The sequence below is a fragment of the Acomys russatus genome, chromosome 11, assembly GCF_903995435.1.
Source record: "Acomys russatus chromosome 11, mAcoRus1.1, whole genome shotgun sequence".
Classification (NCBI taxonomy): domain Eukaryota; kingdom Metazoa; phylum Chordata; class Mammalia; order Rodentia; family Muridae; genus Acomys; species Acomys russatus.
This window is the reverse complement of record NC_067147.1, coordinates 38362684-38389188: the sequence shown is the minus strand read 5'-3', so window position 1 is coordinate 38389188 and position 26505 is coordinate 38362684. Positions and strand designations below refer to the sequence as shown.

Genomic DNA, 26505 nt, shown 5'->3' with positions numbered 1-26505 from the left:
TTTTAAAAGTTGAGACTTCAACCTGGGCATTTCTGTTTCTGCTTCATTCTGGCTATTTCCCATTCGCCTATTTTCAACTCCCTTATCTTCTCTTTGGCTGTTTCTAATTCATAGTCCAGTCTATTTATTCAGACCTTGACTTTAAATTATTATATTATTCTTTTTTGCATTTTTTTTTGAGACTGGCTTGTAGATGAGGCTGGCCTTGAACTCACAAAGAGATATCCACCTGTCTCTGCCTCTGGAGTACTGGGATTAAAGGCGTGCACCCCGCTGCCTGGCTTTCAGCTTTGGACTTTATTGTGTAATTTTTAATTCTTTGGTAAGCCTATCCATATGTTTTGTCACTTATTTTTGCAGATATACTGTCACAATAATTTTTTAAGCTCATGTTTTTTTTAAACTCTACTTTCTGTAACTTACTCTGTGTGACAGTTTGGAGCACCAGGGGCTGTACATGTTTCCAGAGAGGACCTATGGTATCACCTGCAAGACAGTAGCCTAACTGACTCAAGGCTGGTCCAGGTCTTTAGTGCTGGAGCCATGCCCTACAAGCAACATTCTAGGGTCACCCAGTAGCAAGCTCGGAGTTCGAGCTATCGCCAGTCTCCCTGGTGTTCTTATACTCCAGTTTCCATCTCTTAAGTGAGGGGAGTCGGCTAGATCTCCATTCTGAAACTCAGCTACTTTCTGTTTGTTCCCCAGAGTCTATGGCTTAGGACATGGCAGACACCTCAAGGGGAAAGCTGACGCGAGGGTTGAGTCGCTTCTTCTTGTCACCTCCTATCCCTCAGGGTTCTGTGGCTGCCTCATTAGGTCCAAGCTCAGATTGATTCCCCAGGCTCAGGTGGCCAAGACTGTGCTGGCCCCCTTAATTCGCAGTCTTTCTAAGGCACTGAGTTGGAGAAGAGGCTCTCGGGGAGGGCTCGCCTTCCTCTCTGCATCTGTGCCCTCCTGCCCCATACCTCACTGCCCCAGTAACACACCAGACATCTGTGAAGAATTTTAAGAAATCTCTGTTTTCTTTTTTTTAAAATTTTATTAATTTATTCAGATTACAACTCAATTGTTAGACATCTCTGTTTTCTATTCTCATGAAGAACATCAATCTGTCCAAACTATTGAACAGTAGCCTGAAGCAGGACCTAGCTGGGGTTTACATCCCAGTCTGGTTATTGCTGGAGTAACCTTGTGTGTGTGCATGGCCTCTCCTCTCCTAGTCTTGGCCTCCTAGTCTGTGGATAGCCAGACTCCTATCCTCCTTATCAGGCGCTCATGGGAAGTAACAATAAAAGAATGCTGGTCACACTGGGTATGCATTCAAGAAAGAACAGTTGCCACCGCTGTTATTATTTCCACCATCCCTACCATCATCTTTACCACCACCAAGCATCATCACCAACGTCATTACTTCCGTCACCACAGTCATCATTACCACCACCATCATCACTACTACCACCACCACCCACCACATCATCATCACCAGCACCACCACCATCATCACTACCACCACCACATCATCATCATCATCACCACCATCCACCACATCATCATCATCACCACCACCACCACCACCACCATCACCACCACCACCACCATCACCACCACCACCACCCACCACATCATCACCACCACCACCCACCACATCATCATCATCATCACCACTCCCCCCACCATTACCATCCTCACCAACACCACCACCATTATCATCACCACTGTCACCACTACCACCATCATCATCACTGCCAGCATCATCACCATTGTTATCACTATCATTATCACTGTGTTTGTCTTTCTGATTGTTGAATTAATAAGCCTCTGTCAGGGTCTTGGGGAGTCTGTGAGGGAGCTTGTGAGGCCATGGGCTAGTGTTTTTCTATCTTCTCCCCTTGCCCAGGAGACACCCTTACCTGTCTCACACCCACTCCCACTATTCTCTTTATCTCTTCCTTCTCTGAGGTAGTCCTAGGGCTGTTTTTGTTTCCTGGGTGCGTGGCAGATGATGTAGTTATCTCAAACTTGAAGAGGGAACTCTGGATTCTTCTTGCTTCACCTCTTGCCTGTCACTAATGGCTACACCCTTCCCAAGCAGGGCCACCAAAGGAATGGCTCTATGACAGCTCCCAAGCCACTTAATATGGACATACAAACATATTTCCCTACAGAGAGTCTCTAGTTCCTACAGGGAAGGGGAGAGCTGTTCACATTAAAACCATTCTGTAAGGCTTGCATAGCTTTGAGCTTTCCTAATTGCTTCCTCAATATTTTCTGAACACTTTGGAACATGCAGAAAGGCTGGCCGACTAGCTGGTCATGGTAGCACACACTTGTAATCCCAGCACTCAGGGAAGCAGAGGCGGGTGGATCTCTGTGAGTTTGAGGCCAGCCTGGTCTTCAAAGCATGTCCAGGGCAGCCAAGGCTACACAGAGAAACCCTGTCTTGAAAAGAAGAAGAAAAAAAAAAAAAAAAAAAAAAAGGAAAGGAAAGGAGGTGGGTAGACTTGTACAGTGAGTCCCCTGAGCCACCTCCAGGCCTTGCAGCTCAGGAGTCTCTCATTTCCTCTAATATGTCTCATCTCTCTGAGGTCCAGACAGCCACTGTCTGTGACATAGTGAGAGTTTACATCATACTTTTTGTTTTGTTTTGTTTGAGACAGAGTTTCTCTGTGTAGCCTTAGCTGTTCTGGACTCACTTAGTAGACCAGGATGGCCTCAAACTCATGAAGATTCCCTGCCTCTGCCTCCCGAGTGCTAGGCTTACAGGAGTGCTCCCCCATGGCTGACTTTGCATCACTTCTAAATACAGTGAACTATGTGTCATTGGATTTCATCTCACCTAGTTTGAAAATCAAAGTGGGCACCTGGGACTTAATCCAGACACATGAATAGCTCTTTAAGGGACAGCAAACATAGACGTTCCCCACTGTGATGGGACCAACCAGAATGGTTGTACCTGAAACACCTGAAGTGCCACTAGGGGTGAAAGTCACTCCAACTCACCAGGCCACAGGATGCTAGTCCTGACATCGGCCAAGCCTCCACTCATCTGCTCGTGACTGGGACTCAGGGCGAGTTTATTGAATGAGTGAGTGTCTTGCTCCAAGAGGTGGGAGCTAATGGTGTGGAGATCGGAAGTCCATAAGAGAGAAAGAGAGAAAAAAAAAAAAAAGCACCTAGAAGGCAGAGTGGGATCTATTAGGAAAAGAGATTTGTCATTTTTTGGGGGGAGGGGTCTCTTTTGAGATACTATTTTATTGTTCAAATTTATTAATTGATTATATGTGCTGCATGTCCTTCCTTATGTGGGTGTGTGCACATTGCATGTGGAGGCTAGACATCAGTGCTGGATATCTCCCTCAATTATCCTTTTTTCTGTGTATGTACATGTGATGTGATGTGTGTGTGTGTGTGTGTGTGTGTGTGTGTGTGTGATATGCAAGTGCACGGATGTGCTGAGTATGCATAGCATTCCTAGAGGTCATAGGGGGCCATTAGTGCCCACATCTATCACCTTCTCCTTATTCCTTTGAGGCAATGCCTCTCCCTGTACCTGAAACTTCTGTTTTATGAGTAGGCTATCAGCCAGCCTGCCCCAGAAATCCACCTGTCCCTGTCCCTGACTATTACCGGGGTGACAGGTGTATTTAGACTATGCCTTCTTGTCACATGGGTGCTAGGATTCCAACTCAGGTCCTCAAGCTACTCAAGAAGTTCTCTGCCCACAAAGACACCTTTCTAGCCAGCTCTCCCCAACTTACGTCTTGGGACATAATCTCTATGACAGACGCTGGGATTTGAACTTGGCTCCTCATCCTTGTGCGGGAGGCACTTTGCCAACTGAGCAATCTCCTCAATCCTTAAATTTATCTTTGAATAGTGAGTGGGGCACATGTAAAATTCAGAAGTCCCCAAAAGAAATCTAGAGAGACGCCAAACCCTGCCTCAAGTCCTTTCCACTAGCATGCATCTGTATGCAAATGTGCACATGCATGTGCGTGTGCACACACACACATACACACAAATGACAACAATGATGATAATATTGATGATCTTGATGACAATGATGTTTAGCTATGGCAACTGATGATGGTGGTGGTGATGATGATGATGATGACAATCACAGTAATGGTGATGGCATTGATGACCACAATGATGATGGTGGTGATGGCGATGATAATGACAAAGATGGTGGTGATGATCATACTGACAACAGTGATGATGGAGAATGGCAGTAGGAAAGTTCACAATGATAGTGACAATGATATGTGACAATAATGATAACAAGAGTGATGACGTGGAGATGATGATGCTGACAATGATGATGACAAAAATAATGACAGTGTTTGCGATGATGGTGACAAGGGTCCTACTTCTAGAGTTCCATGTGAGCTTGATCATGTGAGGCTGTGTGCAGGACAGGACACACACTGCCCTCATCTATTTCAGAGACAAGGGAAACTGAGGTACAGAACAATACAGCTGCCCACTCAGGCTTATACAGCTGGTGGCAAATAGGACTCACGCCCTGTGAATCTGGCTGTTTATCTCAGCCTCCTGATCTTTTGTTCTCTGTTGTTCATGGTACTGTTTCCTTCCAGAAGTTTCCCCAAGGCATTTGTAATGAACTTAAAGAATACCGGGCTCACTGGGGTGGGGCCAAACACCCCCCCCCCCACCCGTCCTAAGAGACATTCAAAGTGATGATCTCCAAGGCTCTCCACTGACAATTCCATTTACTCCTGTGGTCTCGGCTTTTCCCTACACGTGGGTCATCCTTTCTCCTCTCTGTAAGACTCTCTGGGTCCTTATTCACTCCTGCTGACCCCCAGACAAGAGCCCTTCCTATGAGAAAAAGGCGGCCTGCTCACCTTCCCTCCTCACAGGCGCCTGCGGTGAGCACAGAGTGGGCGCTGGGCACCACTTAGCTACACAGCAGGTCTATCCATCCACGAACAGTCCTATCGTGTTCCTGACTGGTCCCCTGCCCTGCTGCCTCTTCATGTTTGTCTCTCCCTACCTCCATTCTCCCCACAAGCTCTGCTCAAGGAGCACCTTTACGCCTGGGGAGGTGGGTGGGGGCACGTGGGAAAAGCCAAGTAAAATTCCTCACTGGGAACAAACCTCATTTTCCAGAAAGTCTTGACAAAATGAGGCATTAAATTACAATATTTTGGAGAGCGTCGTAATTCTATTGCAGACAGCCCTTCATCACGGCATCTGAAAGCTGAGAAAATACAAAACTCATTAGATTAAAATAAACCACCTACTGCTCAGGAGAAAAGCTTATTTATCAATATCAATTTACTTATGATTACTCTGGCCTGCAATTTGTTATTTTTAAGAATTATGATTTGTGTACTGCTTATACACATGTGAAAAAAATTTTTAAATTGAGTATTAAAAAAAAAAGATATCCTTGTCCTTAGCAAAGGTTAGAATGTGGTTTCAGGGTGGCAGGGAGAAAGTCATAAATAGAAAGAGACAGGAGGCAGAACACGATGAGGTTTGTATAAGGAGCTGTGTGGTGCTGATGTGACCCCCTCCTGGGTCTCCGACCATATCTTGCATACCTCTAGGGCCAGGCACCTCAGTATTAACCCAGGAGCATACTTCATCCTTTGGATACCTGGGGTAATTAAGATGACTTTTCTCTTAATGAACCACAAGTTGCATCTATCTATCTATCTATCTATCTATCTATCTATCTATCTATCTATCTACCTATCTATCTATCTATCTAGTTTTTTGAGACAGGGTCTATCTATCTATTTATTATTTTTGAGACAGGGTTTCTCCATGTAGCCTTGGCTGTCCTAGACTCATTTGGTAGACCAGGCTGGCCTCAAATTCACAGCAATCTACTTGCCTCTGCCTCCCCGAGTGCTGGGACTACAGGTGTGCACCACCACGCCCGGCTAGGTTGCTTTTAAAGACTGACCACCTTCACAGAACTGGCATGCTCTGCCCACACTGGCTGATCCCCAGGTTCAAATCCATCCTGGCAGGTTTCAGTCTCTGCATCTGTGAAATGGGCATGAACAAAAAAGTAGTAGCATGAGAAGTGCTTGTGTTATACACGTGTCCTGCTTATGTTTTACATTTTTATTGCCATAGAATACACATAGCATAAACTTGACCGTTTTGGTCGTTTTATGTGCCACCGGACAGCAACAGCATGGCTATCTACCATCTGGAATTTCCTGTCATGTGAAACTGAAATTGTGCCCCATTCTGCTCTCCCCAGCACCCAGTACCATCCTTAAACTTTCTATGAACTTGATTGGGCCAAGTAGCTCCTATGAAAGGGTCATAAGGTCAGATGTCCTGCTGTGTCTGCCTCATTCCCCTAAGCCTAATGTCTTGACTGTCTCCCTGTTTTAGTGCAGGCCAGTTTCCTACCCTTTCGATCAGTGGTCCTCGACCTTCCTAATGCTGTGACCTTTTAATACAGTTCTTCATGTTGTGGTGACCCCCCCCCCACACTCTAAAATTATTTCCTTGCTACTTCATAACTGTAATTTTGCTACTTTAGGGACCATAATGTAAATATCTGATGTGCAGGAAGGGTATTTGGTATGAGACTTTGGAGGTTCGGACCCACAAGTTGAGAACCACTGCTTTAGATAAAAAAAAATTAGTGTGTGTGCATATCATGCGTGTGCGTGTGTGTGTGTGTGTGTGTGTGTGTGTGTGTGCATGATATGTGTGTGTGTGAGTGTACCACAACACATGTGTGGAGGTCAGAGGACAGCTTTGTGGAGTTGATTCTCTCCTTCTACCTTTACGTAGGCTCTGGGGATGGAACTCGGGTCACCAGGCTTGTGCAGTTAAGTACCCTTCCTGGCTGAGCCATCTACTTGGCCCAGATTTGCCTGCCTTTAAGGATGAAGATTCTCCCAACGTATGTATGCATGTGCTGCATTTTGCTTATCTATTTGGTCACGAGCAGTGGGTATTTTGTGGGTCCAACCTTTTGACCACTGAGATAATACTGTTCTGAAAATGGCTGTGCCTGGAGAGCAGAGCTGGACATGTACGATGAGGGCAGTGGTGCTCCAAGGAGGGGAGCAGCCTAGCCCAGGACACTGCTGACTGGCATGGGAGGTGTCAGCAAAGTGCCAGGCCTGGCCAGACTCTGCAGCCTGCTAACCTTGGCTGATCCAGGGGAGAGGAGGAAGCTGAACTTGACTGGACTGTTCTTGCCCTTGATGATGATGCTCAGGAGTCTCAGGTGTCTTTCTAGAACAGGCATAAGGAACAATAGACACGTGGTGTCCTGGCTAAAGGAGTGTAGCTTAGGCTGTGGTCTTCAACCTGCGGGTCACGACCTCCAGGGTCCAAATGACCTTTTCACAGTGGTCACATAGCAGATATCCTGCACAGCTGATATTTAAATTTCAATGCGTAACAGTAGCTAAACCAAAGTTATTAAGTAGCAATGAAATAATTTTAGAGTTGGTGGGGGGTGTACCACGAGATGAGGAACAGTATCAGAGGGCTGCAGCATCAGGAAGGAAGGTTGAAAACCACTGCCTTAAAGTGTATTTGACAGTAGTTAGATCATACAGCTCCTAAGTCCCAACGCCTAATGTGTGTGGATTTGGGAGTGAGAATCAACCACTGCTTTCTTTGTCAAAATGAAATGTTATAAAACAATCTATGGGACTGTCATTAGAGCACCGGTTCAGTTAGATTGTCCCCTGTGCTGGCTAGTTTTATGTCAACTTGACACAAGCTAGCATTATCTGAAAGGAGGGAACCTCAGTTGAAAAAATGCCTCCTTAAGATCCAGCTGTAGGCAAGCCTGTAGGGCATTTTCTTAATTAATGATTGATGGGTGAGGGCCCAGCCTGTTGTGGGTGATGCCCAACGATCTGAAAGTATAAGCCAAATAAACCCTTTCCTTCCCAAGTTGCTTTGGTCATGGTGTCTTGTCACAGTAATAGTGGCCCTCACTAACACACCTCCTCACACTGAGATATCCCTCAGCTACTGAAAGCATGAGGTAGGTGCCCTCCAGGGAAATTGCACCTATAGTCTCAGCTATTGGGAAGGCTAAGGTAGGAGGACCAATAGAATACTGGAATTCAAAGTCAGCCTGAACATCAAGTCAATGCCCTTTCTCTATATCATCCATCTATCTATCCATCCATCCATCCACTCTTCCACCCACCCATCCATCCATCCACCCACTCTTCCATCCACCCACTCTTCTATCTATCCATCCACCCACTCTTCCATCTATCCATTCACCCATCCACCCACACATTTATCCATCCATCTGTCCATCCACCTACCCACTCATCCACCCACCCACCCACCCACTCATCCATCCACTCACTCATCCATCCATCTATCTATCCATCCACCCACTCACTCATCCATCCATCCACCCATCCACCCAGTCTTCCATCCATTCAACCATCTGTCCTGGAGTAGAATGTGAACACTATATGATTTTACTTATTTGTTTCTTTTGATCGAGTGTGTATGTGTGCATGTGTGTAATATTTAACACCAGAGGTCAACTTCAAGTGCCATTCCTCAGATTTTGTCCACTTTGGTTTTTACGTTTGTTTGTTTTTGAGACAGGATCTCTCATTGGCCCAGAGTTCACTAATTAGTCTAGCTGGCTGGACAGTGATCCTCAGGGACCCTTGTGTGTCTTCCTTGTCAGTGATGAGATTGCAAGTGCATGTCACTATGCCTGGCTTTTTGAAAAGAAATGTGGTTCTGGGAGTTGAATTCAGGTCCTTGTGCTTGCCTGGAAAGTGCTTTACTGACTAAGCCATCTCCATAGGCCCTAAGTGTTTAAAACTGTTTTTGTTGTGTGTGTGCCATGGCATGCATGTGGAGTTCAAAGGACAACCCGTGGGAGTAGGTTCTCTGTTTCCACCACAGCATCTGGGGGTTGAATTCAGGTTGTCCAGTGTTTTTATGCTGTGAGCTCATAGGCCTCCTCTTTATTTTGTTAAGAGAGGGAGAAGGTGTCTGCCATGTCCTTCTCAGGCAATATTTAAGGGAGCCCTGGGGCAAGAGAGGTAGGACTTTGCTAGTAGGGGCACTGGCTTTCTGCTCTGTTCCTTTTTTTCCCTCCCTTATTCACCATGACTATACACTGCTTGTAAGAAGGATGCCCAGTGAGTTTTGACAAAGGTGGAGGGCTCAAAGCTTTGATTGGAAGATGCTCGACCACTGTTAACACCGTCTCCTGGGGTCTTAGGTCATACCCCTCCACCTCTGCTGTCTCCCCAGCTTCTCCAATGTCTCTTGATGAGAGTTTTGGGAAAGGTGCAAGGTCAGAATGGCCCTAGGGTGGCTGTGTCCTACCTTTTTGTCCGATTGGCCTAGACACTGTTGGCTTTGAAGTGTGGTCATCAGTGACAAGTAGTGGCTTGTCCATGAGTGGGCTAATAGTGTCATCAGCAGGCACCGAGGATGCACAAGCTTCTTGGTGTGTGGTGACGTGACTAACCCCTGCATTGTGTTTGATTTCGGCAGCATGTTGCCATTCAAAGTTGAGTGCATTTGATTTTATGGGAATTCATAACAGTTCCAACTAAATCGTGGCACCCTGCTGTGAAAATCTCTCCCTCCTGGGAAAGCAAACGCTCACTGCTCAGCCGTCCCCCTCTGCCCTTTCCCTCTCCCTGTTCTGCTGGCCTTTCCCCTTGCTTGCCGGGGTAAAGGGATACTGCCTTTAGACAAAAAGTGGTCCTTCACTTTGGGGGGGGGGGATAGGAGCTGCAGGTGATGGTTACCCTGTCTGGGAATAAAGTCTGTTTCCCAAAAGATGGGGGCTTGGTCAGTTGCTATCTCAGAGAGCAGCAGCTAGTCTGGGGAGCCAGGCTGCAGTGGACTTCCTCTGGTATTTTGAGGGGTAGGTAGGTGTGTGGAAAGATCCCTTCAGGTTGGCAAGCAATGTGGCATTCTCCAGCCTGGACAATGGAGTGAGACAGGATAAGGGAGGCTGTGAGGTCCAGCTGGGGCCCCCACCTGGGCAAGAAACATTTTGTGGCACTCTCCTTGACAGACACAGAGCGCAAAGTATGTATATGTGTGGATACATGTGTGTGCACACAAGCATGTATGTTGATGGGCATGTGCATCGATGTCTGTGTGCGTATGTATATATATAGTATATGAACAACACCTGGACATATGTTATTCCTCTGTTAGTCTTCAGCAGGGACCATGCTAAGCTGCAGACCTGGGCCTTGTCTCTAAGGCCTAGTGTTAGCTGTCCTGTATTTATGGATGCCCCACTGTTGGAGTGTGGCATGTCCTCCTGACCACCTTACCCTAAAGCAGAAAGGCAATATGGCTGGGCTTACTGTAGGTAGAGAGGCACAGACTGTTGTGACTCCCTCAGTAGTTTAATTTTTTTTTTTTTTTTGCCACTATGACAAGCACTAGACTGAAACAGCTTAGAAGAGGAAGGGCTAATTTTGGATCAGGTCCTCAGAGGATTTGGCCCATGGCTACTTAGCCCCATGTGCCTGGCAGAATATTCTGGCAGCAGGATGGAGCCTGTTCTTCCTTTCTTAGTGGCAAGAAGGAGAGAAAAAAGATACAGGAAAAGTATAGGTTGAGATATAGCCCTCAGGGGAGACAATACCCTCCCACCCTACACCCAGGACCTTCTTCTGCCAGCTAGGCCCTGCCTCCTCCTTTTCTAAGCACCCTCCAATAATGCCACCATTTTAGGAGTCCACAGAAGGATGTATCCATGGATCATGTCACAGTTGGTCATGCTGGAGACTTCTCCCCACATCTCCATCCTGGGCTCTGGGCCCCAGGCAGCTACTTGCTGAGCACTGTAACCTTTCTTACCTCACGTCTCTACCTTCCCGGTGCTTGGGGCAGTGTTGCGGTGCTCACTTTTTCCTGGCAGAGGCATGGCATCTCTGGGAGGAAGTCCTTTCTGCTTTTGCTGGGATAAGGCCCAGTGGGTGCCAGATGTCACTCCTGTGCCCTGCCAGGCACCCGGAATTAGCTCCTACCCCCGCCCCTAGTTTTTTCCACTCCAGGCAGCTTCCAACCCACCCTTGTGTGCACATGCATCTTCCACTCATCAGCTGAGGTGCTATTTCAGAACCCAAGCCACTCTGGGCAGTGTTCAAGGTGTCCTTGGTGGCTCTGTGACTTCCCTGCCCTCATCTCCTCCATTGTTCTCCATGTGTGCTCTAGTCAGCCATGCTAGCCTTTCCTGCCCCGCCACCATGCTAGGCACATTCCTGCCCCAGGACCTTTGCACAAGCTGTTGCCCGAACTCTTTCCCTTCAGATGTCCACATGGCAATTCTCCTACCTTCTCATGCACTCACGTGTCAGTGACCCTCAGAGTGTTGCCTCTGCTTTCCTCTCCTCTCCTTCTCCCTGCTCCTAGCACAGTCCCCTCCCCCACAACTCTGATTGAGCTGATCCCTCCCCTGGAGCACCAGCTTCCCCGGGCAGGGTTTGGGCCTTGTTCTTTCCTGCATCCTGAGTCTGGCACAATGCCTAGTGTGTAGTAGGTCTCTTCAGGACAGACATGCACAGTGTCCCCTCTGCCAGCCCTCTTCTTGGTCTCCCTGCTGGGCTAACCTTTGGGATGTTGGGATCAAAGTCTGATACACTGGCCTGTCTGGTGGATGCAGAATCTTGCCTACAACCCTCCTCTTCACCCAAAACATGTCTGAGCTCATGACATCTAAGGTCTGAGACTAGGAGTGGCTGGAAGTGGCCTTCAGAATGGGGTTTGACTCCAGACCTTACCACTTACTAGCTGTGTGACCTTAGGCAACTTATTTAACCTTTCTGAACCCCAGCACGTAGAAGGCCTGGTATGCCACACACACAAGCATTAGCATCATGGATGTTAGGCATCTGCATAGCTCTCTTGGGTACCTTGGGATCCTCTATGTTGGTGGCCCTAGGCAATATGTACCACTTATTTGACACCTGGCATATGTCTACAGCTATGTTCTGTCCCCTGTTCACACATAGAACTTGGTACAAGGTTGGTGCGAGGACTGGTGGCCAGAATGTTTTAGGGCCTGGCTATATGTCTCCTTGGCAGTAGGGATATTTGAGAAGTTTCTAGAAGGTTTCATGGAAGGATTGTTAAGCCAGATACCTGAGAAATTTGGGGGTACCACCTGCCTGTGACTCTGCATGTATGTTTCTGGCAACTTGTAGGCCTAGGCAAGAATCCTGGTGTGAAGTGTGTCTCTTTTCTGGTCTGGGGTGGAGAAGTGAGGGGTACACTGACCACATCTCTTGGGTGGGAATTTATAGCCTGTGATGGAGGAAGGCACCAGGCCAGGCTGGGTAAAAAGAGGGAGGGCCAGGAGACTGGGGAGCAGCTGTTGTTCAGAGCACTGCAAGGTTAGGCTTTCCCATGGGGGTCCCTGCCACTCATTGCAGGTGACAAAGGCAGTAGCCATCAAAACAGCCATCCTTGAGCCAGACCACTGCCTCTGCACACTGTGGCCTCGATGATCTTGGGACATCTCATCTGTAAAATCTACAGAGCCAAAAAAGAATGGATTCTGGGGCTTCAGGGACAACCGAGGACCAGTATGGACCAGTTGCAGCCAGGCTACTTGCCTTCACCCTTTGGAAGCTGTGAGGTTAGGGTGTGGACCATCATCTTACACTAGAGATAGAGACTGAGAGTGGAAGCCTTCAGAGTATGGGCTGTGCTTGGTCTCCTCTGACTGACAGCTGAGGCACTGAGCCAGTCTGATGGCATGAGAAGAGAAAGAAATGGACAGACATCTTGAAAGGAATGTTGAAGCCCTTGACACGGCAATGACCTTGAGCTGACCCTGTGGGATGGGTCATGCGTCATGCAGGCCTGTGAACTGTGTCAGGTACTCTCACTGGGCACGAACTCTTCCTTGCTGATCACAGGCGCTCCTGCAGGGAGGGGCCACCTTCTTCTGTGTAAGGAAACCAGTTTGGGGGGGTTGTAAAGCATCCTTGTAAACTCAGCCCTCTGGAGGTAGAGGTAGGTTTGTGGGCATCACGGTCAACCTTGGCTATAGAGCAAGACTATCTTAAAAGAACAAAACAAAACAGGGCTGGGAAGATAGTCCAGAATGTGTAGAGTGAGGAGCTAGACTCCCATCCCTGGCATCCATGTAGCAGCGGGGTGTGGCAGCATGTATCTGCAATCCCTGTGTTGGAGGCACAGTGGGGAAAGACAGGCAGATTCTGGGGGGGCATGCTCACCCAACATGGGCTCCAGGCTCAGCGAGAGACCCTGTCTCAAACAATAAAGTGGAGAACAACTGAAGAAGACACCAGTTGTTGGATTCTGGCTTCCACATGCACAGGCTTGTGTGAGCACACTTATACAACCCCTTACACAGACGCACAGACACAGGCACAGACACACACACACACACACAGAAACAATACAGGTAAGGAAGGGAGTCACAGAGTGACATACTAGCCTGACTCTTCACTCGAGGGTTAATTCTTCTAGTCACAATTTTATCATCTGTAAAATGGAGACAAGCATAATTTCTTGTTGAGCTATTTAGCAAGACCGAGTAAAGACCAAGTAAAAAGCCCTGGCTGGTATAATCTTCTAAGTACTGTTCCTTCTCTTCCTTCCTTTTTGCGTGCGCCACAAACTTCCCGTGGCTCCCAGCAGCATGGCGTGAATTCCCCAGCTATTTCTGGGTGATGTTTCTAACAGATGTTTAATTCTCCTAACATCTGCTTTGGTAAGGCAGATTCTTGTTCTTCCTAAAGGCAGTCACTCACCAAGAGGCATCAGATCGTCACTCAATTGCTCTGTGCCTCGGTTTCTCCAATTGTAAATCAGGGATAATGTACATGATGCTGGCTGGCTTCTTTTTCAGGACCCGATAGGATAATTTGAGATAACAGATGGAAAGTGCTCTGAATGTTTAGAGAAAGGCATCGTGCGTGCTCAACCTCACCAGTAGTTAGGGAAATGCAAATGAAAGTGAGGATGAAAACATGCCGTTTTTTACGTGTCCGGTTGGCAGCCATTTAAAAAGAGGGACCACTTGCAGGTGGGCCCCTGGACCCTGCTGCACACTGCAGGGGGGACTGAGAATTGCTGCCACCATTCCCAGAAGGTCATCTGGTGACATCTGATGAAGGCTGACATACACGCTTGGGGTTTGTGTTTAATTGACCCAGCGATACTCCAGCTGGAGGACCTAATAGCAGAGCCCCTGACACAGGCGCAGGGAGGGGAAAACCTACAGTAGCCTGGCCTGTGGGGCTAAGAATCCAGCTTCGCATGTCAGAGGGGACAGCTCTCTCTCTATTGCAGGAAAGCCCTGCTAGGCTATTTTTAGCTTCTAAGGAAAAGAAGGCAGTTCTAAGACATATAGGCCTGGAGGGTCATCTGTGAATGTCATGACGGGAGAAAACCAAATTACTTTTAAGTTTTAATTAAAAAAAAAATATTATTGCAGGGCTGCGTATGAAGCCCATGTCCTTTCATATGCTAGCTTTACCACTGAGCCACATTCAGCTCCTTAGAGACAGACTCTAGGCAGGAAGCCTTGTCCCTTACTGGAGGATTCTACACCCCTGGCCTGCAAGTTGCTGCAAAGGTCAGCAGCAGCCACAGGGATCCAAGCAAGTGATGGGCAGAGACACTGAGAAACAGACAGAGGTTTCATGGGAGGCCCGCCAGGCCAGTGCCCACTCTGCTTGTCAGATGGATCATGTTTGACTTACAAAGTGCTTCTTAGGAATTGAATTATCTACCAACATTTAAGTGTCCAATTCACATAAAAATCCAACTTCTGAGCTGGGTGGTGGTGGCGCATGCCTTTAATCCCAGCACTTGGGAGGCAGAGGCAGGTGGATTGCTGTGAATTCGAGGCTAGCCTGGTCTACAAAGCGAGTCCAGGACAGAGAAACCCTGTCTTTAAAAAAAAAAAATCCAACTTCCGGATGTTTTGCTAAATCAGAAGCTCGTGTTACTCTGGACTCAGCCCTTCCCCCACTGGACCGAACCATTAGCAACAGCTGCTGAAAGTGCCTACTTTCAAATGGCGTGTGTGGCATTCACACAACTGAACCCCCTTCCACCAATCCAGCAGCTTTCCCCTTTTGCTGCTCAGCCTGTAACTTTTCAGCTCATGAGGCCCTGAGATGGGCTGTTAACATGTGGAAACTCACAGGGGTGGAAAAGCTGAGGAGAGAAGAGGCTCTTTCTCGGAAGTACTTCCTCTTCATGTGGCCATTTCCTTATGTAATTAGCATGTTTTAAGTGTTCACAAGAGGAAAGACAGAACCGCCCCATGGGTCATTGTGAGTCATTGTCATATCTGTGGTAGTCACCTCACTGTCTGCTCAGGACATGGGCTGAGAGAGAGAAACTGCTCCTTCCAAGGCTGAATTGATGAATTGGGCCCCCAGTCTTGGCAGAGATGTGGAAGTATCCCCATGAAGTCCTGTCAAGGGCCAGTCAACTCCCCTTCTCCTAGGCATTCATGGATGGTGAAGCTGAGCCATCTGCTTGTGTCCCAGGGTTGACTGCACATACTGGTGGAAATCCCTGAGTAAGGTGTGTGTGGCTTGATGGCTGTTTCGTGAGCCAGGGATGGGGGAGGCCCCTGAACAAGATGCCCAGCGTGCACTTACTGAAGGCCGATGGGTATAGACTATAGGAGGTCTTCACCCTGAGCCCCTGATGTTGGAGGGACCATGACCCTGCTGGGATAAGAAGGAAGGAGTGACCCTCCTCCAGCATCACTCAGCATCCCTCTGGGACAGGGCCTTCCTTGCTGAGCCCACGTCTTCCCAGAGCTCATCTCCAGCCTCTCACAAAGGGTTGCTGCGGTTTCTCGGGGTGCCTCTTTAGACACCGTGACCTGAGTTTTCCTCTCGCCCTCCTGGTTTAGGAGCTAGTACAACGGACTTGAGAAAGTGGACCAAGGATGCTGCTGGGGGCTGGGTAGCTTGGTGAACTTGCCAGGCCCCATCTTCCTGGTGATCACCACACCTGACAGACACCCATTCCCAAGCTGGCTGTGCTGTGCTGCTCTGTGGGATGTGGGTTCAGAGGGCAGAGGCAGCAGTCTGTCCTTTTCATACGCTGAACCTTGAATGTGTCCCCAGCAAGCCCTTGTGTCTGCCCCGAGTTTTGCCTGTTGCATCAGGTTTCTCCCAGACCACTACAATATATCCAGACCTGGTCAATGCTGAGGGTGGGTGGCCCAGACCCTCTCTGTCCTCGTGGGAGCTGTATCCTTTTCCCCCTCCTAGGTTTGTGCTCTTCTGGGGTTGCAGAAGTGGGGTTCTGGGGCTTCCAGGAGTTTGCATCTCACCCTCTTCTCCTTGTTTGTATTCTCAGGAGCCATGAGGTGCCCTCCTATCACTTGCTGTGCTCTGGTCTGGCTTCTCATGCTAGTGCCCGGATCCTGGGGTAAGTACCACTTTTCTTTGCTAATAACCAGGCAGCGTTTGGGAAGCCAGGCTGCAGGTTACTCAGGCCAGCAGCCGGGGTTCATGCTCCACGTGCCCCCAGAGACCATGTTTTGCCACGTGACTGAAGACATGCTTCCCTCTCTAGGTTTCAGTCGCCTCCTGCGGCTTGCGTAGGGCTGAAAATACCGACTGTCCCCAGGGCCAGGTCCCATGGGGCGATGGAGGAGTCTTGAGAAATTCTTAGGTTCCATGGTCTGTGACCATGAACTGTCCTTGTCCTGGGCTGTGGGGAGTGGCCACCGTTCTGTTCAGTTTCATAGCTATGTGTTGAGGACCTAATGTGTGGTGCTGTGTGCATACTGTGCTACCTCTCAGGAGCAAAGGAATCAACTTACACGCAAGGGGCTTGGTCCAGGGGAAGAATATTCAGGGTTGAAGGTAACAGAATGTAGTGTAGGATGGGCTCTTAGGGACATCCCTGGCTCTAGAGAAGTCCTTCTTTAGGCAGGAGTCTGGGCTGCAGGTGGGAGCCATCTGACCAGAAGGGGAAGCTGTTTATCTTGCCTTTAAGGACTGATAAGTTATTTTAGAATAGGTTGGTGGGGATCGGGAGGGTTGAGGAAGGCATCCTGCACAAGAGTGTGGCCCAGGTTGTGGGGATGCCTGTGGGCCACCTGAGCACAGGTATGTGATAGCCCAAAGCTGTCTTTCTTGTAGGAATCTCTCCTCCTGGTGCCCACCAAGAAGGCCCGGGCGCCCTGTCTTTGCATCTGGGCAGCAGATAGTAAGGAACAGGAAGGCTTCTCTGAAGGAAGGCCAGGACCACAGGCATGCCACACGCATAGTGTCCCCCAGGGCAGAGCTGTCCTCAGGGGTAGGCTCTGGACACCACGTGCCTGGCGACACAGGCAAGCACATTCCCATGGGGCCTTCTCTGCTGCCTCCCTCCAGGGAGCTGAGGGGCTCTGGAGGACACTGCTGCCTCATACTAGCTCCTGCCAACGTTTGCTGGCATCCTGCTGTGAAGGCAGTCTCCTCTCTTTGTTGCCATTTCCTACTGCAATGCCCCCCAGCAATGGGGAGCTCACTCCCACCCAAGCTGCTTGGGATTACAACCCAGGCTCACAGACTTTCCGAGACAGAGCAGACACAGTCTCAGAACCTTTCACAAAGAGACTGGGACCCAAGGTCATCCAACCCAAGTTTTGTATTTTTGTGTCAGATGACCACCCCTGGTCTGTCCCATGCAGGAGGCCTTTGGGCTTGCTGGATGACAGAAGTCATCTAGGACATCGGGTTACTTGTCTCTTCCTCTCGTGGAACTCTATGAGCTTAGACGCCAGTGCCCTTTCCCCTGCATTGTTGTACCAGCTGTCTGTCCATTAAAAGCCACACGTGTAACTAACTGCTCAGCGGGTTCGTCCCAGCTCGCTCAGGGATGGCTGCCTCCCTTGAGCTCTCAAAGACTGTTCAGGTATTCTGTATGCACACTACACTCTCAGCCCGTGGGCTCCCCTGGGAAGGCTTCTGAACCTCCCTAGACTGCACTTTCTTTGTCTCTAGTTCAGGAGCAATACAGGTCGACCCCATGAATCAATGTGACAACAGCCCTCTGGTTGGTACATTGGATACTGTGTGAACGCTTGCTTGATGCTCACCCTTTTGTTAGCAGCACTTATCTTCCTCTGGTGGGAACAAGATGGGGCACAGGAAATGGAAAGGCAGACCACGTCACCTGAAGCTACCCAGCAAGTTCTGTGGCAATGCATAGGCGAGCTGCCTGTGTGCTGGCTAGCCTTGCTGGCCACATCTGTCCTTACTACATGGCTGGAGTCCTTTAGTCTTCCTTTAGTATGTTGGGTGGCTGGTCTCTGACTTTTGGGGGCGGGGCTGGAAAATGTGTGGCTTCCCATATCCCTTACCACTCATCTTCTTATGCTAGCCCTTCGCTGGTTGAAATAGGGACCTCAGCTGGGAGGTGTGGGTGAGAGGGCAGAGGTACTGAAAGTGCTAAGGACCAAGGTAAGCAGGCAGGCCCTGTTGGGACAGAGGGCATGGCTTTGGACCCCTAAAGCCATGATCCCTTTTCCTTTTACAACTTATCTACTGTACCCCCTCTGTCTCAGTTAGGGCTACCATTGCTGTCATGAAACACCATGACCAAAGCAATCTGGGGAGGAAAGGGTTAATTTGGTTTATACTTCCACATCACAGTTCATCATTGAGGGGACAGGAACTCAAACAGGGCAGGAACCAGAAGACAGGAGCTGATGCAGAGGCCATGGAAGGGGGACGGTACTGTTTACTGGCTTGCTCTTCATGGTTTGCTCAGCTTGCTTTCTTATAGAACCCAGGACCACCAGTCCAGGGATGACCCCACCCACAATGGGGGGGCTTTCCCCCATCCATCCTAATTAAGAAAATGCCTTATAACTGGGTTTTATGGAGACATTTTCTCAATTGCGGTTCCATCCTTTCCGCTAATTCTAGCCTGTGTCCCGTTGGCATATTTCCAGCCAGCACACCATCCCTCTGCATCCACCCATGCTGTGCTCTGCTGGAGGCCTCCAGGGAACTCCCACCACAGTGGTTTTGCCCCAGGACAACTCATCTGGCTGCTCAGTTCTGCTAATCTCTCCTAGCCCCCAGGATCCCAAGGCCAACAGCCCTTGAGACCTGGTCTGAAGGCATAGTTCCTGTCTGTTCGGTATGTAGCAGGTGACTCAGGTCTGGAGTCTCTGCTCAGCTGCCTGTGTGGAGACCCCATCCCTGGGTGACAGTAGAAAGAAACCAAGTTGCTGCAGGCAAGGCTCTCCCCCTCTCCCCCACCCCTCAATCACCAATTTCTGTCCACAATCCTAGCCCACTATTACATTCTTGGGGTGCCCAGGGCCCTCTGCTTCCTGGTGTAAAGAACCCAAAGTCTCAGAATCCTTCTCCTCTGTACAGCACTTTTATTGATAATAGCTACCACTTATTAAGTGCTTGCTGTGTATCAAACATGACACTAAGCACCACATGTATGCAATCCCATCAACTCCCAAGTTAGCTGTGAAGTAAATGGAGGCACAGGAAGGACTTGTGCCTAGATGGGGTACAAGGTTTCAATGAAGGCAAGGTGCCATTTCAGCAGCTCTTCCTGAGACAGCTGCTTTGAGTGTGGACACATATATGTAGATGCAGATGCATGTTTGAGGTGGTGCAGGGAGAGCATCCTAGATGAGAGACATGGAAATGTGACACATGAAACTTAGCAAGTGACGTGGAGAAGCCAGCAGTCCTGGCCACGAAGGGTGAGGCCAGAGTGTCTGAGGACCAGAAACAGGTGTAGTCTCACTGCCTAAGCAGAAGGAAGAGAGACCCCATGCTTCTGTAAGTTCCCAGTTCCTGCTCTGATTCCAGTTTCTCACTCTCTGGGAGCCTGGCACGAGTTTAGGGGAGCCCAGATCAGTAGGAAAGAGAGTGGGAGAGTTGTCCCCGCCCCCTCCAGGGCCCATGAAGCTCTCCATAAGACCTCCTGTAGTAGGGAATGCACCATAGAACCTGACCTGGTCCCACAGTTTTCAGTGTCCCCTCTTGTCTACTGAAAGAGGAAATGGAGAAGGGGTGAAGTCAGCCAGCCTTTGGGGAGACTTGCTAGGGGCTTTGCAGTCAATCCCCAGTCCATGAAGATGTCACCTGGCTCTTCCCAGCCCCTACCCCAAGAGGTGCTGTCAGAGTGCAGTGTTGGGGATGGTAGGCCATATGTAGCTCGGGGGTCTTAGAATGACCATCCCCCACAATAAACCACAACAGGTGTCTAACTGCCGAACCACGACATGGTCCGCTGGTTTCTGGTAAACGACAGACTGCTGGAGAAATAGGAACCCAGGCTTTGACAAGATGGAAGAACATTGGCCTATAGCCCATCTCCTACAGTGCAGCATGGTTAACAGGACAAGTTTCGATGTCTGGGTGCTGGGATAGCCTGAACTACTCCTGTACGCCTCATTCATACCTGCTTTTCTGTTACTGGATTGAGGTGATGTGAGAGGTTAGCATGAAGAAGCAGACCGGGAGGTAGAAGCTATGACAACTGTCATCATCATCATTATTATTCCCAAGACAAACACGCGCTGGGGGCTTTCTAAGCACCAGACCCTGCTATGGGTCAAGTAAGCTCTTGACCTTCTAGACTCCACACAACTTCTACCTCAAGCTACACCACCCAGTGGAAAACCCACCACAGCCCACGAGTGTGAGCTTCAGATTTGCAGGAGCTATATAGAAAAGTAAAAAGAAATGCTGAGATTCACTTTAGTAATGCCTTTTACTTTATCTAAAACATCCCAAATAATATTTCAATGTGTCATCAAGATTAAAGATTAAAGCTAAAGTAGCCAGGCGTGGAGGTGCACTCGGGAGGCAGAGGTAGGCGGATGCCTATGGGTTTGGGGACAGCTTGGTCTACAAAGTGAGTCCAGGACAGCCAAGGCTACACAGAGAAACCTTGTCTCAAAAAACCAACTCCCCCACAAAAAACAACAGATTAGCAAAGATGGTACCCACAAAGTTTGGGGGTGAGGGAGTGTTAGAGCTTTAAAAGTCCTGTGTGCATTTCATGCCCAGACCAGTCTGTATGGGGCCAATGCTCAGCAGCCACTGTGGCCTGGCTGACTGTCTTGGGATTGTGACAAGGCACACCTTCAGCGCCACTGCAGGCCGCTCTGTGTCACCTTGTAGGATGTATAAAGCTGGCTGGGCCACCATGCTGATGCACCTGTGCTCTGACTTGCAGGCCAGGTGAACCGTCTACCTTTTTTCACCAACCACTTCTTTGACACCTACCTGCTCATCAGTGAAGACACGCCTGTGGGTGAGTCGGGACCTGCGCTGCTGGGATGGCGGGTGGCACAGGGTGATGGGCCTTGGTAAGTGGAAAGGATCTTGGAGGCTGAGACACCTTCAGCCTGCTTTGGAATCTTCCTATGGTATTCACCTGCCTCTCATTTGCATACCTCTAGGGACAGAACCCTCCCTATCCCTCAGAGTGGTCCATTTAAGCTGCAGCATTGTATTCTAAACAACATGGTTTACCATTGCGGCCCCCCGCCCCCTGCACCCCCAGTGCTGGTTTATGTTCTGTTCCAAGCCTTTGTGGATACTTAAAGATGGCTTCTGGTGTCTTTGTTTTCTGGCCCCCTCTACTTTTCCTGTGATGATGTAATTTCCTGTAATGAGCCTGCGGGGTTTTGTCATTAGACGTAGGTGACTTTGCGTATCCAGTGCCCCTCCTGGACCCTGATCCAGTTACCTCATCACAGGGCTGTTGTGTCTGACTTCCTGGTATGGCTCAACCAACCATAGCTTGAGATCTCTGTTTACAGCTCTGAGGTCCCAGCTCAGCTCCAGGAACCACAATCCAGCAAATGAGTTTGGATTGTGGGCACTCATCTGTAGCCATGCCAATGGCTGCCAAAGGCTTAGCCCCATTTCATCGGGGTGGGGAGGAGTCCCTTGGGGTCCTGCGGAGTTGCTTGCTCTCCTCAGGGCTTGGTGGGGGAAGTTTGTAGTTGTGTTATTTCGAGGGTTGATCCATGTGGCATGTCCATCACGCTGTTCTAGTGTGGGGCTGTGTCTTAAGTAGGGTTGCTATTGCTGGGATGAAGCATCATGGCCAAAGCATGTTGGGGAGGAAAGGGTAATTTGGCTTATGCTTTCACATCACTGTTCCTCATCATCAAGGAAGCCAGGGCAGGAACCTGGAAGCAGAAACTGATACAGAGACCATGGAGGGGTGCTGCTGACTGGCTTGCTCCCCATGGCTTGCTCAGCCTGCTTTTTCATAGAATCAGGACCACCAGCCCAGGCACGGCACCACCCACAATGGGCAGGGCCCTCCCCAGTCAATCCCTAATTAAGAAAATGCCCTAGAGCCAGATCTTAAAGAGGCATTTTCTCAGTTGAGGGTCCCTCCTTTAAGATAACTCTAGCTTGTGTCAAATTGATATAAAACTATCCAACACAGGCCACTATCAGCAACACAGTGTAAACACTAGAACAATGGTTCTCAACCATCCTAATGCTTCCACCCTTTGATACAGATTCTCTGTTGTTGTGACCCCCAATCATAAAATTATTTTTTGTTGCTACTGTAGTTAATAACTGTAATTAAACACAATGTAAATACCTATGTTTTCTGATGGTCTTAGACAACCCCTGTGAAAGGGTCATTTGACCCCCAAATGGGGTTGAGAACCACTCTCCAGAGCCTGTGGGTAGTCCTGGTATGGCCAAGTTTTTGGCACTGCAAAGGGACCTCATTATCTCTCATTATCTACAACACTAAAACTTCAGAACCATGTGATGGAGTCACACAAACAAAACCAAAGGCAAAAATAACCTGTTAATGCTTTAAGGAAGTTTTACCATTTTGTGCTGAGCTGCATTCACAACTGTCCCCGGTTGCATGTGGCCACATGGGGACTGTGCGCTGCAGATTGGACATGCTCTGTCAGCAAATGCGTGAGTGGCCTCGGTGTGACTCACCCTTAGGACTTCAGCCCCCTTTCATTTCTGTTATTCCTCGTAGAGTCAGTCACACCAGACGGTCCCCTCTGTGCCACCCCTGAATGCTTGTGGCCACACAGGGATGTCAGGCAGAATGGATGGAGAAATCAGGGCCATGGATGACAGGGACTGAGTGAATGTCTCTTGCATCTCCCAGGGTGATGAAAGGAGGTGGGACAAAGTGGGAGGAGAGGTCCCTCTCTTGCCTTCACATACTGTTTCTGTGGCTGGGTTTTTGAACCGTCTTGTGTCACCCCACCCATAGGGGGCAGTCCTCCGTAGTAGAGTGTATTGCATTGACGCAACTGACAGCAGGGGCAGAGGTATGACCAACTACTAACTGATCTGGTGCTGGCTAGAAAAGGCAAATGGACCTCCTGAGGGAGTAGAGCTGGCTGCGCCCTGTCTATCACTCTGCAGGCCCATACTTGTTTGGCATGCCCAGAGGCCCGCCGCTGTGCAAGGAAGGTGAGAGTGGCCAGCACTGGTTGCGAGGAGTCTGAGGCTGGAGACTCACCAGGAACCATCCAGTGGGCCCAGTTCCTGTTACCTTTGGCTGCAACCTGGGCTTGTTTTCCGTAAATGCCAGCTCCTGGGAGCCACTCCCGTGCACTGGAGACCCTCAAAGGCTACACTTGGCAGCCACAGCAGAGACGGCTGTCTGGTGCTATGGGACAGATCCTGGCTCCATGCAGGGAGCTGAGGGACCGCTCTGCCCCCTTCTCTTGGGAAAGGGCCCAGAAACTTTCTGGCTTTTCCCTTCCTTTTGCATAAGCATCCAGACTTCAGGGCTCTAATCTAGAACTCAGAAGCCAAGCGTATGGCCCTCGCTATGTGACCTTGGACACAGAGACACATTCCTTTGGTTCTCCATTTCTTATCTTGTCAGTGAGAAAGTATTGAAAAGGTGGGACTATGGGCTGTGGTCTGGGCAGCCTGGCTGTGGCTGTTTCCAGGTCCTCCTATGAGGCAGCCTGGAGTCTCCTGTGATGTTTTGGCACTTGTGTGACCCTGGGCTGTTCACAGGATACATGTGCCTCCCACCCCCCCCATCCCCGTGGATGTGGCAAGCTCTTGTGGAGGGGCCTGGCCCTTGCCTTTTTTATGGAAGGGGAAGAATCGGAGGGACTTGACTTTGAGGACTGACGTCCTCTGCCTCTTCTCTTCATCTGTATGTCATCCTGGAAATTGGTGATGGTCTGTCCCCTCACTGGGCTGATGGGAATTCACTTGTAACACTGTAGCTCCAAAACTTCCATACCTTGACTATCATCATCCCTGGAGGCAAAACTCTGTATGGCCCAGCGATGGTGGCCGGGGCTTGCCAGACACTGCCAAACACACGGAGAAGCAGGCTCTGATGTGCAGGACAGTGCCAGAGCCCAAACCAGGCTGAGTGTTTCAGCTGCCCCACTTGCAAGCACTGGAGGCAGCTGGGCTGGCAGCTCCTGGGCTATGCTATGTGGCTTTGGCTTGAACCTTTGGTGATGGGGCTTGTGATCCCATAAAATTCCTCCGTGGGAGAATTCGGGAACAAACTCCCTTTCCTAATATTGATATGAAACCTGCCTCTCTAGATCTTTTGCCCACTGGCCCAATTCTAGCTGCTGAAGCCTTCAAAAAACAATGATAGTGGAATGTACATGACGTAGGTAGAATTTGTTCTTGTGACAGCCACACGTACGGAATCTTAAGACACTGCCCTAAGTGTTTTTATGTACCAATTCATTAAAAACAACAAAACAAAAAACAAAAAAATCGTGCCTTGATGGCATCAGAAGTAGGAGTTGGCAAAGGACTCTTTCATGGTGTGGTTTCTGGGAAGGCAGGTTCCAGAGTTAGAGATTGGCTGCTACCTGCTGGGCCTTTTATCCTCTGGCCTCAGGTTTCCAGTGGCGTGTGGTGGGGCAGCGGGATGGCAGAGCACCATGTGGAGGCCACGTGATGCTGCTGTCTCTGCCTTTCTGGACTCCCAGTCCCTCTGCTTGTGTTGAGGACTGCCTCCTAACCACGGAAGACAGGAGCCGAATGAAGCCACGAAGTAGGTTGGCCTTCCTCTGGCCCGTCCATACAGCCCCATTTCTCACGGCAGAGCCCCTGTATACGTGTGTCCTGCTATAGTACATGAACCTCAGTGTCAGGTAGCAGGGCCTGGGCAGAGGGACTGGGGGGCAAGGACAGACCTATGGCTCTGTTTCTGGTCAGGCCGGTGAACATCACCCATACTTGGGATTGACAGTGGGCTGTGAATAGGCACCAGATACCTGTAGCATGAGATGGCTGCAGACAATACGGATGGAGCTAAGATTAAGTATGAGCTGAGTTTAGTGGCTCAGGCTCATCACCCCAATACTTGAGAAACTGGAGCAGGAGGATTGTGAATTCAGGACCCTTGCTCAAAGAACAAAATGAATCAAGACCCCCCAACACCCTCTCCATGGCCAAATTTGTGGCTAATTCTCTGACTTTGCGATCCTCTCCCCTCCTCAATGGATGCTCGCCTCCATGTTTACCTGGTCCCTAGGCATCAGCTCCACCACGCCATGTTGCAGGGCCTGGGACCCAACTCTCATGTCCCTTTTCAAATCCACTTTCCCATGATTTATTGTTTAGTCTTGGTCCCCTTCTTAGGTCCCTCCAGGTAGAGTGGTGGGCTTTCTCCTGTGCCTGGTTATCCTCTCTGTGACAAGCATGGTTGTTTATTTCTTGGATTATGGATGCTTCCAGGAAGACAGGGTTAACTCCATGTCTCTAGCCCCGAGCCCGGTGCCTCACACATGCCTGGAACTTGGGATTGTGTGGGTAATGCCTGGCATCTTAGAGCCAGTGGGAGACTCTTCAAGGCTGTGGAGTCCTCAGGCCACAGCTCCCCTGACAGTATATGTCAGGAGGGAGGTGCTGATGATTGTGGAGGTAGTGTTTTGGAGAGTGGGCCCAGGAGAGCCTTCCCCCAGATGGCACAGACGCTAAACGTGCCCGTGCGTTTGAATGGCTCTATCCACGCCATTGCAAGGATGGCGGTTTTATCATCCCAGCTGCCTGCTGGAGCTGCATATAACATATTTGCTGGAAACCCTCTGGGATGTACCCAGGGAGGGACCCAGCTAGGCTTGGAAATATCTAACCTATGAAGCTACTGGTAGGGTCTAGAGGGAGTAGAGCCATGTGTATTGGCTGCCACCTTTAGACCTCTGGTCCTAGAGTGGGTGACATCTTCCTCCTATAATACATGCTCACAGCCTCCAAAATCTCCCAAGGAAGGAGTAAGATTGTCTATCACAGCCCACCTTCCCTCTCCCCAGAGACATCTGCTCTTCAGCCATATCCAGCTGCTTAGAACCCAGATCAGCTTTGATAGAGACCCTTCCCTTAGCTCAAATGCTGTTTTCTCCCCTGCCTGATGTGTTCCTGCTTACTGCCCAGGTCACCAGTCCGGGAGGATCCCAGCCTCCCCTCTCTCATTTTCATTAGCTTTGTCATTGGCCCTGTTCAGCACCTGGCAGCTTGTGTCCCAGCTCTTTGTATATAACTCCCCACAGGGCTATTA

The 26505-nt window shown here is 49.4% G+C and overlaps 1 protein-coding gene across 1 annotated transcript in view; it reads left to right on the top strand.

Annotated features, from left to right (window-relative positions):
* Cdh23 (cadherin related 23) overlaps positions 1-26505 on the top strand; it is a 373665-nt gene that overhangs the window by 20038 nt on the left and 327122 nt on the right. The window contains exons 2-3 of the mRNA XM_051152488.1: positions 16336-16407; positions 21187-21264. Coding sequence (XP_051008445.1) covers positions 16341-16407; positions 21187-21264 — 145 coding nt within the window. The 5' untranslated portion in view covers positions 16336-16340. The remainder of the gene's footprint in view (positions 1-16335; positions 16408-21186; positions 21265-26505) is intronic.